The sequence below is a fragment of the Mustela putorius genome, unplaced genomic scaffold (assembly GCF_011764305.1).
Source record: "Mustela putorius furo isolate JIRA1106 unplaced genomic scaffold, ASM1176430v1.1 tig00003858_pilon_pilon_pilon, whole genome shotgun sequence".
In the NCBI taxonomy this organism is placed as follows: Eukaryota; Metazoa; Chordata; class Mammalia; order Carnivora; family Mustelidae; genus Mustela; species Mustela putorius.
This window is the reverse complement of record NW_025422010.1, coordinates 354,009-369,582: the sequence shown is the minus strand read 5'-3', so window position 1 is coordinate 369,582 and position 15,574 is coordinate 354,009. Positions and strand designations below refer to the sequence as shown.

The following is a 15,574-nucleotide window of genomic DNA, read 5'->3' as shown; positions in this document are numbered from 1 at the left end:
ATTGATTGGATTATTTGTTCTTTGGGTGTTGAGTTTGCTAAGTTCTTTATAAATTTTGGACACTAGTCCTTTATCTGATATGTCATTTGCAAATATCTTCTCCAATTCTGTCAGTTGTCTTTTGATTTTGTTAACTGTTTCCTTTGCTGTGCAAAAGCTTTTGATCTTGATGAAATCCCAATGGTTCATTTCTGCCCTTGCTCCCCTTGACTTTGCAGATGTTCCTAGGAAGATGTTGCTGTGTCTGAGGTCGAAGAGGTTGCTGCCTGTGTTCTCCTCAAGGATTTTGATGGATTCCTTTGTCACATTGAGGTCCTTCATCCATTTTGAGTCTATTTTTGTGTGTGGTGTAAGGAAATGGTCCAATTTCATTTTTCTGCATGTGGCTGTCCAATTTTCCCAACACCATTTATTGAAGAGGCTGTCTTTTTTCCACTGGACATTTTTTCCTGCTTTGTCGAAGATTAGTTGACCATAGAGTTGAGGGTCTATTTCTGGGCTCTCTATTCTGTTCCATTGATCTATGTGTCTGTTTTTGTGCCAGTACCATGCTGTCTTGATGATGACAGCTTTGTAATAGAGCTTGAAGTCCGGAACTGTGATGCCACCAACGTTGGCTTTCCTTTTCAATATTCCTTTGGCTATTCAAGGTCTTTTCTGGTTCCAAATAAATTTCAGGATTATTTGTTCCATTTCTTTGAAAAAGATGGATGGTAGTTTGATACGAATTGCATTAAATGTGTAGATGCTTTAGATAGCATAGACATTTTCTGAATATTTATTCTTCCAATCCAGGAGCATGGAACATTTTTCCATTTCTTTGTGTCTTCCTCAATTTCTTTCATGAGTACTTTATAATTTTCTGAGTATAGATTCTGTGCCTCTTTGGTTAGGTTTATTCCTAGGTATCTTATGTTTTCGGGTGCAGTTGTAAATGGGATTGACTCCTTAATTTCTCTTTCTTCTGTCTTGTTGTTGCTGTAGAGAAATGCAACTGATTTCTGTGCATTGATTTTATATCCTGACCCTTGACTGAATTCCTGTACAAGTTCTAGCAGGTTTGGAGTGGCATAGAGTTGCTCATAGTATGTTCTTATAATAGTTTGTATTTCTTTGGAGTTAGTTGTGATCTCTCCTCTTTCATTCATGGTTTTATTTATTTGGGTCCTTTCTCTTTTCTTTTTGATAAGTCGGGCCAAGGCTTTATCAATTTTATTAATTCTTTCAAAGAACCAGCTCCTAGTTTCGTTGATTTGTTCCATTGTTCTTTTGGCTTCTATTTCATTGATTTCTTCTCTGATCTTTATGATTTCTCTTCTCCTGCTGAGCTTAGGGTTTCTTTCTTGTTCTTGTTCCAGCTCCTTTAGGTGTAGGGTTAGGTTGTGTACCTGAGACCTTTCTTGTTTTTTGAGAAAGGCTTCTACTGCTATATATTTTCCTCTCAGGACTGCCTTTGTTGTGTACCAAAGATTTTGAGGCATTGTATTTTCATTATCATTTGTTTCCATGATTTTTTTCAATTCTTCTTTAATTTCCTGGTGGACCCATTCATTCTTTAGAAGGATTTTTTTTTTTTTAAGATTTTATTTATTTATTTCACAGACAGAGATCACAAGTAGGCGGAGAGGCAGGCAGGGAGAGAAGTGGAGGCAGGCACCCTGCCGAGCAGAGAGCCCGATGTGGGGCTCGATCCCAGGACCCTGGGATCATGACCTGAGCTGAAGGCAGAGGCTTAACCCATGGAGCCACCCAGGCGCCCCAATGATTTCTCTTCTCCTGCTGAGCTTAGGGTTTCTTTCTTGTTCTTTCTCCAGCTCCTTTTAGTTGTGGGGTTAGGTAGTGTACCTGAGATCTTTCTTGTTTCTTGAGAAAGGCTTCTACTGCTATATATTTTCCTCTCAGGACTGCCTTTGTTGTGTACCAAAGATTTTGAGGCGTTGTATTTTCATTATCATTTGTTTCCATGATTTTTTTTCAATTCTTCTTTAATTTCCCGGTTGACCCATTCATTCTTTAGAAGGATGCTGTTTAGTCTCCATGTATTTGGGTTCTTTCCAAACCTTCTCTTGTGGTTGAGTTCTAGCTTCAGAGCATTGTGGTCTGAAAATATGCAGGGAATGATCCCAATCTTTTGATACCAGTTGAGTCCTGATTTAGGACCAAGGATGTGATCTATTCTGGAGAATGTTCCATGTGCACTAGCGAAGAATGTATATTCTGTTGCTTTGGGATGACATGTTGTGAATATATCTGTGATATCCATCTGGTGCAGTGTGTTGTTTAAGGCCTTTATTTCCTTGTTGATCATTTGCTTGGATGATCTGTCCATTTCAGTGAGGGGACTGTTAAAGTCCCCTACTATTATTGTATGATTGTTGATGTGTTTCTTTGATTTTGTTATTAATTGGTTTATATAGTTGGCTGCTACCACGTTGGGGGCATAGATATTTAAAATTGTTAGATCTTCTTGTTGGACAGACCCTTTGAGTATGATATAGTGTCCTTCCTCATCTCTTATTATAGTCTTTGGCTTAAAATCTAATTGACTGATATAAGGATCACCACTCCTGCTTTCTTCTGATGTCCATTAGTATGGTAAATTCTTTTCCACCACCTCACTCTAAATCTGGAGGTGTCTTCGGGCTTAAAATGAGTTTCTTGGAGGCAACATATAGTTGGGTTTTTTTTGTTTTTGTTTTTGTTTTTTTATCCATTCTGATACCCTGTGTCTTTTGATTGGGGCATTTAGCCCATTAACATTCAGAGTAACTATTGAGAGATATTAATTTAGTGCCATTGTATTGCCTGTAAGGTGCCTGTTACTGTATATGGTCTCTGTTCCTTTCTGATCTACCACTTGTAGGCTCTCTCTTTGCTTAGAGGACCCCTTTCAAGATTTCCTGTAGAGCTGGTTTGGTATTTGCAAATTCTTTCAGTTTTTGTTTGTCCTGGAAGCTTTTAATCTCTCCTTCTATTTTCAATGATAGCCTAGCTGGATATAGTATTCTTGGCTGCATGTTTTTCTCATTTAGTGCTCTGAATATATCATGCCAGCTCTTTCTGGCCTGCCAGGTCTCTGTGGATAAGTCAGCTGCTAATCTAATATTTTTACCAGTGTATGTTACAGACTTCTTTACCCATGCTGCTCTCAGGATTTTCTCTTTGTCACTAAGGCTTGTAAATTTTACTATTAGGTGACGGGGTGTGGGCCTATTCTTACTGATTTTGATGGGCATTCTCTGAAGCTCCTTAATTTTGGTGCTCTTCCCCTTTGCCATATTGGGGAAATTCTCCCCAATAATTCTCTCCAGTATACCTTCTGCTCCCCTCTCTCTTTCTTCTTCTTCTGGAATCCCAATTATTCTAATGTTGTTTCATCTTATGGTGTCACTTATATCTCGAATTCTCCCCTCGTGGTCCAGTAGCTGTTCTTCCCTCTTTTGCTCAGCTTCTTTATTCTCTGTCATTTGGTCTTCTATATCACTAATTCTTTCTTCTGCCTCATTTATCCTAGCAGTGAGAGCCTCCATTTTTGATTGCACCTCATCAATAGCTTTTTTCATTTCAACTTAGTTAGATTTTACTTCTTTTATTACTCCAGAAAGGGCTTTTATATCTCCCAAGAGGGTTTCTCTAATATCTTCCATGTCTTTTTGAGCCCAGCTAGAACCTTGAGAATTGTCATTCTGAACTCTAGATCTGACATATTACCAATGTCTGTATTGATTAGGTCCCTAGCCTTCGGTACTACCTCTTGTTCTTTTTTTGTGGTGAATTTTTCTGCCTTGTCATATTTGTCTGGATAAGAGTATATGAAGGAGCAAGTAAAATAGTAAAAGGGTGGCAACAACCCCAGGAAAATATGCTTTAACCAAATCAGAAGAGATCCCAAATCGTGAGGAGGGAGAAAGGGGATAAAAAGAGGTTCAAAAAGAAAGATGAAAAAAAAAAGAAAAAGAATTAAAAAAAGAAAACGAATATAGAATAGTAAGAAAAGAAAAAATATATATATTAGATAAACTAGTTAAAAAACGTTAAAAAGGAAAAGGGTAAAAGTTAAAAACAATTTAGCAAAAGAAGAGAAAAATAAATGAAAAAGAAGAAAATTACTTTAACTTCAAGACTAAAAAATCACAGGGAGAAAGCCATGAGTTGCTTTCTCCTCCTCTGGAATTCTGCTGCTCTCCTTGGTATTGAAACTGCACTCCTTGGTAGGTGAACTTGGTATTGGCTGGATTTCTTGTTGTTCTTCTGGGGGAGGGTCCTGGTGTAGTGATTCTCAAGTGTCTTTGCCCCAGACGGAATTCCACCACCCTTACCAGGGGCTGGGCTGAGTAATCCGCTCAGGTTTGCTTTCAGGAGCTTTTGTTTCTGAGAACTTTCCGTAGAATTCCAGAGGATGGGAATACAAATCGTGGCCTCCTGGTCTCCGGCCCAGAGGAGCCAAGAGCCCGGGGCCCCACTCCTCAGTGCGCCTTCAGAGAACAGCGCCCAGTAACTCCCGTCTGCCTGATCTCCGGCTGCGCTCTGAGCTCACCGAGCCTGCGACCAGTTCAAGGTCACCCCAAGGTGCGATCTTACTGTCAGCTCTGTCTCTGTAGCCAGCTTCCCTGTTCCAATACCCGCAAGCTCTGCGACACTCAGACACCCCCGATCCTTCTGTGACCCTGGGGGACCTGAGGCCACACTGAGCCCGCGTGGGCTTTGCCCCAGTTTAGCCTCTGGAGCAATTTCCTTCAGCGGAACAGACTTTTAAAAGTCCTGGTTTTGTACTCCGTTGCTCAGCCACTTGCCGGGAGCCGGCCCCTCACCCCAGAGTCTATCTTCCTGTCGCTTTGGATTCACTTCTCCGCCAGTCCTACCTTTCAGAAAGTGGTTGTTTTTCTGTTTCTAGAATTGCTGTTCTTCTTCTCTTTGATCTGCCGATGGATTTTCAGGTGTTTGCAATCTTTAGATAAGCTATCTAGCTGATCTCCTGCTAGCTGAAGTAGTCTCAGCCTGCTACTTCTCCGCCATCTTGACTCCTCCTTAAAAATAAAATCTTAAGAAATAAAATATAAATGTGATATGAACCAGTAATTCCACTACTGGCTATTTACCTAAAGAATTTGAAAACAGTAATTCAAAAAGATATATGCACCTCTGTGTTTACTACAGCATTATTTACACAATGGTAAAATTTTGGAAGCAATCCAAGTGCCTACTGAGAGATGCATATAATATATATATTATATATATATAATATATATATAGAGAGATGCATTTTATATATTATATACACATTTTATATTATATACATATTATATATATAATTATATTATATTATTATATTAATTATTTTATTTTATATAATTCATATAATTTATTTTATTTTATATAATTAATTATAATTATAATATTCATATCATATATAATAATTATATAATATATATAAAATATGTATTATATCATATATAATATAATATATTAATATAATATAATCTATAATATAATATAATATATATAATTATAATATAATATGTAATATAATATAATAATATACATATATACATATATAATATGTATATAATATATACATATATACATATATATTCTATGCATCTCTCTCTCTCTCTCTATATATATATATATATATATATTCAACAATTTAAAATAATAAAATCTTGCCATTTCCAACAATATGGATGGGTCCAATAGTATATTGCTAAGTGAAATAAGTCAATCAGAGAAGACAGATACCATATGATTTCATTCATATGTGGATATTAAGAAATGAAACAATTGAGCAAAGAAAAAAAGGGAATGAACAAAAAACCAGACTCTTAAATATAGAGAACACTGGTGAATTACCAGAGGGGAGATGGATACGGAGATAAATGAAATTTGTGAAGGGGATTAAGAATATACTTATGACAAGTACTGAGGGATATATAGAATTGTTGAATCACTATATTGTACACCTGTAACTAATATGAAAATACATGTTAACTATTGTGGAATTAAGATAAAAAAATAAATAATAACATGGGACAGAATAAACTAAGCAAGATAATGGTAATTTTTTTTTAATTTTTATGTATTTATTTGACAGACAGAGATCACAAGTATGCAAGGAGGCAGGCAGAGAGAGAGGAGGAAACAGGCTTTCCGCGGAGCAGAGAGCCCGATGCGGGGCTCGATCCCAGGACCCTGGGATCAGGACCCCAGCCAAAGGCAGAGGCTTCAACCCACTGAGCCACCCAGGCGCCCCGATAATGGTAATTTTTATGATTTTTGTTTAAATCATTGCAAACTCAAAAAACCTTGTTTTCTCAGATTAAAAAAAAAATTTATCTGAAGCTAACTGACTTATAGCACTTTGACAAATAAGCCTTTTTGAAAAACATTAAACATTTATCTTTTCTCCCTACCTGATCCCTCAAAAATTCAGAAACTCTCAGTACATATGCTTATATTTTATGGCAATATATTTCTTATTTCAAAAACAGCTGTTCTCTTTGTAACAGGACACAGTTTGCTGGCATGTCATATTTGAGAGAGACACACATAGACTCAGATATGACCAGACAGCTTTAAGGAATAAGGATGACCTTGTGGAGCCAATAAAGCCCTTGGAAATACCAGCCTCATACTTTGTTTACAGAGATCCCAGCAGCCTCACCAGTTGATTAAAGAAGGTCACTCATGGCAGGAATCTTCGGATATTTTGAGAACCTCAAAAAGGCAAGAATTCACCCATATATATGGGTATCAAAGAGGAAGTCTGATTGCAAGTATTTGGCCTTAAGGAGCTATGAAAAGTTCAATCTAGAGATTCCTTATAAAAGTTCTAATAAAGCGGGTTTTAAGGAACATACATGGTCAAGCACTTCTTGTTGGTGTTATGTAAATCATCAGCCCATTTTTTTTTTAAATTAGACTTATTTTGCAAACACCTGGGTATTAATTTCGCTATCTTTAGTAAAAATGGGGGCAACTATAGAGGAAAAATGTGCTTCAATCACACATGCTTGTAAATATTAGGTTTTTTTTTTTTTTTATTGTTGTTAACTTTCCAGGAACTTTAATTTTTTTAATTTTTAATTTTTATTTTATTTTATTTTTTTGCATAAGATATATTTATTAAGTAGAAGTGATGAATTAAAAACAAAAGCTAGTGTTTATTTAATGGTTACTACATGACAAACACTATCTATATTAACTCTTTTAAAATACATTATGCTATGTATATCTAACATTTCTAAGATTCTAGCAATAGTGCCTTCATTTTTCAAAAAATTTTAAAGGAAAAAGAGATGAAAGAAGGAAACTGCTGTTGGTCACATAGCTGAGATGTGATGGAGCCTGGACTCAAGCTCACAAAGTCAAAATCTAAAGCCACTATTATCAACTATTATGTATATGCTCCTTGGAGAAAAGGTCAAATACCCAAATGCTGATGAACAGATTATGGAGAATCTTCTCAGAAAATAAGAAGTCACTGAGATGAGTTGAGTAACAGTAAGAGTGAAACTCTTGAGAAAAGACCACACATGATTGAAGATCTACACACTTTCAGAGAAGTCAAAATTACAGCCATCCTGTGGGCTGCCAGGAATGCCTTCCATGTCCATTTCCAAGTCCATCGTGATAACGGCTATTCCTAGTGGTAAGGATTTCCTGTGTTGCTACATGGCCAAGTTCTGTGGCTAAGATTTCTTTGTTCTCTACTATCACAGGTATTCTTTTTTTTTTTTAAATAAATTAATCTATTTATTTTCAGAAAAACAGTATTCATTATTTTTCATTTTTCTTTTTTCTTTTTTGTTAACTTTCCAGGGACTTTATTTTTTTAATTCTTTAAAAATTTACTTATTTATTTATTATTTTCAGCATAACAGTATTCATTATTTTTGCACCACACCCAGTGCTCCATGCAATCTGTGCCCTCTCTGATACCCACCACCTGGTACCCCGACCTCCCACCCCCCGCCCCTTCCAAACCCTCAGATTGTTTTTCAGAGTCCATAGTCTCTCATGGTTCACCTCCCCTTCCAATTTCCCCCAAATCCCTTCTCTCTAACTCCCCATGTCCTCCATGCTGTTGTTATGCTCCACAAATAAGTGAAACCATATGATAATTGACTCTCTCTGCTTGACTTATTTCACTCAGCATAATCTCTTTCAGTCCCATCCATGTTGCTACAAAAGTTGGGTATTCGTCCTTTCAGATGGAGGCATAATACTCCATAGTGTATATGGACCACATCTTCCTTATCCATTTGTCCGTTGAAGGGCATCTTGGTTCTTTCCACAGTTTGGCTGTGGAAACATTTGGCTGCTATAAACATTGGGGTACAGATCACACTTCTTTTCACTACATCTGTAACTTTGGGGTAAATACCCAGTAGTGCAATGGCAGGGTCATAGGGAAGTTCTATTTTTAATTTCTCAAGGAATCTCCACACTGTTCTCCAAAGTGGCTGCACCAACTTGCATTCCCACCAACAGTGGAAGAGGGTTCCCCTTTCTCCACATGCCCTCCAACACATGCTGTTTCCTGTCTTGCTAACTTTGGCCATTCTAACTGGTATAAGGTGGTATCTCAATGTGGTTTTAATTTGAATCTCCCTGAGGGCTAGTGATGATGAACATTTTTTCATGTGTCTGATAGCCATTTGTATGTATTTATTGGAGAAATGTCTGTCCATATCTTCTGCCCATTTTTTGATATGATTGTCTGTTTTGTGTGTGTTGAGTTTGAGGTTTTAATATTGATCATTATAAACTGGACTATATCCTATATTCTCCTAGTGTCCCCCAATGCCTGACTACAACACTTCAGGATAACATTTTTATATTTTTCTCTCCATTCCTGACAATTGGAATCATTTGATACACAAAATGTCCTTCTTTTTTCCCCCTGAAACCCTGCAAAATGTATAGAAATGACTTGATGTAAACTTCAGAGAAATCCTCACAAAAGTTCATGTATAGACAATCTTCCCACTTGTTGCTCTGTGGGCCCCTCAAAAAGATCACTAAAGACATCTGAACTGAAACCAGTGAAATCTACCACATTGTTACTATCAGCCCTATGCCATCTGAAGATGCCTTTAGCCCAACATCTAGAAATGTCACTGGCAGCACTCGGGACTTAGATACTGGATTTAGGATTAGCTCCAAACATTCACTTACATTTTCCCTCCCCCTCATAAGAATTGCTGCTTATTAATTACCTGATTGCTTGCCCAGTAGGTCTTAACTTTGAGAGCTCACCTGCATCACCACCTTCTGGAAAAAAGTTTAACTGAATGACCTACTGTCAGATTAAGAGACAGGTTCCACAAGAGGAAACAATCTACCTGCTCAACTTGGAATGTATGAGACTTCAGAGATGCTGCTGAGGAGGGAACTGTAGTGATTGAGAGCAGGCCATCCCAAGAAAGGACGTTTTTTCATGTGCTTTACTTAGAGCCAGAGGCAATTTGAGACTCTTTGGGCTTAAGAAAACTTTGGCTTTTCCTTTATCTCTATAGAAGAATCTAAACTAGATGGCCTTTCCAGGATAAGGGTTATTACCAGAAATAAATATATCTGAGTGACCACCTGTATTAGAGAGCAAACTTTTTTTTTTTTTTTTTTACCACTTACTCTTTTTTCATCTTCTGGTGTACTGCATTCTTTCCCTTTGAAGCCCCAGACCCCTATCCCCTACTCTTTAGTTCAGAATGACATATATACCTTATTTTGCCTGACAGTCTTCAGAATTCCTGTGTATGTGTAGATTCCCTGTATGTACACTAATAAATTTGATTTTCTCCTCCTTATCTGTCTCCTATCAATTTGATTCCTGGTCCAGCTAGAAGGATCTTTGAGGGGACAGGATATTCTTGCTCCCTGACAGTAATAGATAAGAGAAAAAAAACAGTTATTTTTTTCTTTAAAAGTATTTATTCTTATTAATGTTCTCCAGACCATGGGGCATGAACAGTTGGGCTCTATTCCCTTACCCAGTGTGTTCCTCAGATACCCATGATGTCCCAGGCAACAGCACCATCTGTGTGTCACTCCTTCCTCTTCAAGGACAGGTCTCAACACAGAGGACTCTCCTGTCAGGAGCCTCCACAGAAGCTTCTCAATAAAAAAGGCTCAGAGACAAGGTCTAGTTCCCATGGGATTTTGTCTCACTTCCTCGTTATCTAAAACACAGTGGAGAATGATAGTCATTTCCAATATAATGATATAGAGCACAGTAATAGTCAGCCTCGTCCTCAGGCTACAGTCTGGAGATGAGCAGAAGCCACTCATTGGTGGAGGCATCTATGGACCCAGAGATGTGGCTGGGGACCCAGGAACCCTGGTGGTTATCTGCATCTGACTTATGGCACAGGATATACCGGGGAGGGCTAGCTTGCTTCTGTTGGTACCAGAATATGTAGTAGCTGCCTACACTGAAGTCACTGCTCAAGGTGCAGATGAGTCTGGCTGTTGTTCCGGGAGATGCAGAGAGGGAGGGTGACTGGTTCAGCACAGACAGAGACAGGGAACCTGCAAACACAGACAGCAAGAGCCAGGTTAAAATTTCCTAGGGACTCAGCCAAAGAGGCTGACATCTGCTAGAGGTCTGCCCTGTGTTTCCAATGCCCTTCCCTACCTCCATGGTGAGCCAGGAGCCCCAGGAAGATGAGTCCAGGCCATGGTGACACAGACCCTGGTCCCCACAGTGGAGTGGGCTACCCCAGGCCTCCTTTTCTCCTCTACCCTCTGCCATAGGAGGGACTGTTCATGCAAATGGAGTCCCTCCAGTAACTGCCTACCCCCTCCCTCAAACCTGATGCTTCAGAGCATCTCACAGCACACACTGAGGAGGATGGGGTTGGCTTCAGCCCTGAGGAGAGTCCTGAAAAGAAGCATTCTCTGCAGCCACATTCAGGCAGCCCTGAGCAGAGGGCACCAGTCAAGCAACCATGTGTTGGGTCCACAGCTCTGCTCACGCCCAACATGGATCCTGGATCAGACATGTGACTACTGGGCCCTCTGTTGGCCTTTCTGCTGGTTGCATGGGTGTGAAAGGCAATGTCAATATCCACATGGGAGAGGGGCTGTCCTGCCTTAGTCATTGGCATTTCCACCCCTTCCTCCTCAAAATTTGGAGGGAACCCTCAGCCCTGCCCTGGAGCCCTTTGCTAGGCTGCAAACTCCTCCCCACCACACACCCCTTAATTTCCTAAAGTGTCCTCCCGATGCTGACTCAGGGACCTCCCTCCTGGGTTACATGAGTGGAAAGTGGCTCCTGAGACCTGGAGCCAGACAGGGAAGGTGTCCTGCTCTCAGCAAATCAAAAGAACAGAGGCCTGGGCCAGCCTTTGGTCCATGGGAACAAACTGTCCCATTGTTTGGAAAGGTGGAGGAACTCCTCCTCCCTCTGACCCTACTTTCCACTGAGGCAGTTTCAGACCCCTGTCCCCATCCTGTACTCCTAGCCTGTCCACCTCTTGTGGTGATGTGGGCCTCCATCAACAAGGGTCATGCAGGAAGGGATTGAGAAGAGGCTGCTCTGCATGAACAGAAGGACAGACGTTGGCTCTCTGGGACCCACTACTCAGCACAGCTTTCCCAGCAGGACCTGGGGCTGGAGCCCTGCCCTGAGGAGGATGGGTCTCCATGAAGAAGGCAGGGGTTATGGTAGAGCTGGGTCCCTGGTGAGAGGAGAGATGAGAGGGGGGTGAAAGGGGAGTGAAAGATGGGGCTCTTAGGAGACCTTAAAAATTGTCTTTGAGTGGCTAAGCTGGGGCTGAGTGACAGGGAAGAGGGGTTTCACATTGTCCTCTGTTTCCATAGGGACACTTAGGTCAGATGACATGGACAACTATTAGATTGGAAAGTCCTTTGGTGATGGGTTGTTCTGAGGAGGTGCCATGGGACCTGCACAGTTGCCTCTACTGTCCCTAGCACCCATCTTCTCAAGGAAAATACTCAGAAAATTGTACTGTTTACTTCTTCCATCTCTCTCTCTCTCACACATATATAGAAATGTTGAGCAAATCAGCTGGAATGGGCATGTGGGCTTTAATATTTCATACCATGAATCATGCTGACTTGGAAACCTGGAATCCATCTCATTTTATTCTAAAATTTTTAAGTGTCCCATGAATTCTGTGTGTGGTCACTTCCCTTCCTGTGGCTCATTTTCTCAAGCAGGTCAAAAAATATGTGACTGTCTATTACTTGCCAAGACACACATCTTACATTTTTTGGGTTATCTAAAATATTCCATTAGAAATAATTATACACATATGTAGATATCATATAATACATAATGATTCACCACACATTCACCACAGCAGAAATGCACTGGAGTCCTATGGTGATATGGTTTTCTTAATTTCTCAGTGAAGAGGCACCTTTCACAATCACAAAGAGAAAGAGAGATGGCTCATGAGTCCATACAGAGAAGACACTGAGTATGGAGACTTATCTGTACCCAGAAAAGAAGTGAATGATATATGTAATGATGAGAAGCATTTATATAGAGTCATAATCCTATTGTTACATAAACAGAACTTACTAAATTTAATTTCAAATAATGTTCTTTTATATTATGTTGACAGATAATTATGTAAAGTGATTTTTAAAGATTTACTGAGGACTGACAAATATAAATAAATACAACCATGGTGTACAGCATGATGATTTAATGTGGGCATACATGGTGGAATGGTTGATAGTCAGGATCGTTATCATTGTATCACCTCACAGAGTTCTCTTTGTTCTCTACTCCCTCAGCATACTGTAGGCAGACAAGTCATTCCTATTAATTATAGTCACCATATTTTACATAAGATTCCATAGCTTTTGCATCTTATCACTGATATTTTGTAGCCTTGGCTCCTTTTGATTTAACCCAGAACAAATTATGAATTGTTTGCTCTAGAAAAGTAAAGTGGTTCAGGAGTGGTAGAAATGGATGAGTAAGGCATGTCAAGTCAAAAATGCACCTGTGTTTATTCTCCACAAGCCAGCTTTCTTTCTCTTCATCCTGAAATTTTCCCTCTAAACTACAGTTGAAGGGCAGGTTGTTTTCCTACAAATAACTTGTTTTGAAAAACAGAGAAGAGCAATTATGACACAAGGATTCCTTCTTGAAACAAATATTTAATCTTTATTGCCACACTTCTAGATGTAGAAGTACACTTAAATAGACAGGAGTAGATAGAGGCCATGTTGTGGGGCATGTGATCACTCAGAACATCGATGATGACAAGGTGGGAGTCAAGCTAGATCTCACCGGGCTGGGGAAATCCCACCCTTGATAGTTCTCCTGGGTCCTTACTGGGATTGGTTGTAGGATAGTCACACCCATGAGACCTAATTCACCCCCTTCCTTGAAGCAGGCTCAACATTTTCCCCATGATGTTGGAGCTTCCCCTCACCCTCTTACATTATGTGAAGTGGTTATAATGCCTCAGGCCCCCAAACCCAACCCCCCCCACACCTGTGTCTGGCCCCCCTCGCCGTGAAACCCCAAATGAAGGTTCAGACACCCTGTGAGTGTGCAATGCCAGTTCTTTGCCTGCCATTCTTCCAGGGCCTGTGTCCCCCCACAGTGTCTCACAGTGACTGCCTTTTCCCTGGGCCACCATACTCTTGGAAGGTGGTCAGCACAGGGGAGGAAGGGTGCTCTGCCCTGACCCCACAAAGAGCACAGTCCATGCCCTAGAGGGTCTGTCAATTTGCTGGAATGTTCTAGGCACTCCTGACCCAGAGAGATTCTTTCATAGGAAAAATTATTTTTCTTTTTTTAATAATTAAAAAAAAAGAAAAGACTCCAGAGGTTCTGGTTTCATTAAATATGGATCACAAAGCATAGTCTTGGTGCCATCATAAGTTTTCTTCTAGTTTTTTTTTTTTCCCCTCAGTTTTCCTGATACATCAGAACATGAAATGGGAGATCAAGAGGAGAGCCACTCTGTGTCAGAAGCTACTTCTGGATGTAGCTTGGATTAGAGGACAAACATTCAACCTAGTAAACTGAAATTTCTGGTTGTTTTTATTCACCCACACACAAGCCCAAAAGCATCCCATCTGAAGAAGCAGGTTCTTGGAGGAATCCTAGGAAACAAAGGCTTTCATTTAGGAGAAACTGGGTTGGATAAGGAAGTATCAGTAAGAAAAAGGATTGTTTCTGGTAAGGACAACTTCTTTTAGGGGAAGGACAGGTAGTCTCTTCAGACAGATTTGTATCACTACTGCTGAACAGGAAATTCCTGATGGATTGGTTGAAAACTCCTCTCCTGGAGAGACTGGAAGTATAGGTAGGTTAGGTCTGAAATTTTTGTAGAACTTAATATAAGGGACTCCATTTGGGGCCTGTTGTTTTTCTTAACACTAATATATATCCAAAGTTATTTTAAAATGGGAAAGTATCCAGAGCAGACAGAGGTTTTTGTCCAACTTCCTCATCTACCTGTATCACTGTGTCCATCACTAACATCAAATGACTGACAGTAATAATCAGCCTCATCCTCTGCCTGGAGCCCAGAGATGAGCAGGATCCCTGCACTGGCTGAGGCATCTTTGGATCCAGAGAAGCGGCTCGGGACCCCAGAGCCCTGGTGCTTGTTTGAGTCTGTTACATAGGTAAGGAGGTAACGAGGAGGGCTCCCTGGCTTCTGCTGGTACCAGAATATCGGGTAAATATCAACACTGATGTCACTGCTCAGGGTGCAGGTGAGTCTGGCTGTTGTTTCCAGAGATGCAGAGAGGAAGGGAGGCTGGGTCACCAAAAGCTGGGAGATGGAACCTGTAAGCACAGACACACATGGGTGATGGGGCAGAAGCCAAGGTGAATCCCCTCAAATCTCTAAGCAGAGGGGCTGGAAGAGGCTGGGCACTGAGAACTGGTCCCCAAGGCCTGTTCTTACCTGTGCAGTGAGACAGGAACATGAGGAGAACAAGAGTCCAGGCCATAGTAACACAGACTCTGGTCCCCACAGTGCACTGGGCTGCCCCAGGCTTCCTTTTATCCTCTACCATCTGCCACAGAAGGGGCTGTCCATGCAAATGGGGTCCATCCAGTGACTTCCCAGCCCCTCTCAGAGCCCTGGTGCTGGAGCTCAGCTCACACCACACACTGAAGAGAAAGGCTGTTGGCTTTATCCCCTGGGGAGAGCCCTGGGAGGAAGCACCTGCTGAGCCCACCCACAGGTCCCTGCTATGGGGATTCTACCAGGCCAGAGAAGACACAGATGCTGAGTCCTCATCTGGGAGCACAAGGCCCACTCCCCTTTCTTTTCTTTTCTTTTTAAATTTTTATTTCTTTTCAGGGTAACAGTATTCATTGTTTTTGCACAGCACCCAGTGCTCCATGCAATCCTTGCCCTCTCTAATACCCACCACCTGGTACCCCGACCTCCCTCCCCCCACCCCTTCAAAACCCTCAGATGTTTTTCAGAATCCATAGTCTCTCATGGTTCACCTCCCCTTCCAATTTCCCCCAACTCCCTTCTCCTCTCTAACTCCCCATGTCCTCCATGCTGTTTGTTATGCTCCACAAATAAGTGAAACCATGTGATAATTGACTCTCTCTGCT

At 40.7% G+C, this 15,574-nt stretch overlaps 2 protein-coding genes across 2 annotated transcripts in view; both read right to left on the bottom strand.

Moving 5' to 3' along the window:
- LOC101682709 (immunoglobulin lambda-1 light chain-like) overlaps positions 1 to 15,574 on the bottom strand; it is a 1,123,284-nt gene that overhangs the window by 1,055,663 nt on the left and 52,047 nt on the right. The gene's annotated exons all lie outside the window — the stretch shown is intronic.
- Positions 14,427 to 15,103, bottom strand: LOC101684254 (probable non-functional immunoglobulin lambda variable 5-48). Its single transcript, XM_013050433.2, has 2 exons — positions 14,907 to 15,103; positions 14,427 to 14,785 (listed from the first exon to the last, which is right to left on the bottom strand). Exons 1-2 carry the CDS (start codon positions 15,016 to 15,018, stop codon positions 14,442 to 14,444), a joined length of 456 nt encoding a protein of 151 aa, XP_012905887.2. The 5' UTR covers positions 15,019 to 15,103; the 3' UTR covers positions 14,427 to 14,441.

Excerpts from the sequence above, each read along its gene's own strand:
- LOC101684254 (XM_013050433.2), bottom strand. The coding sequence starts at position 15,018 with ATGGTAGAGGATAAAAGGAAGCCTGGGGCAGCCCAGTGCACTGTGGGG. Across the intron at positions 14,786-14,906 it reads GTTCCTGTCTCACTGCACAG|GTTCCATCTCCCAGCTTTTG; the intron begins GTAAGAACAGGC and ends CTGTGCTTACAG.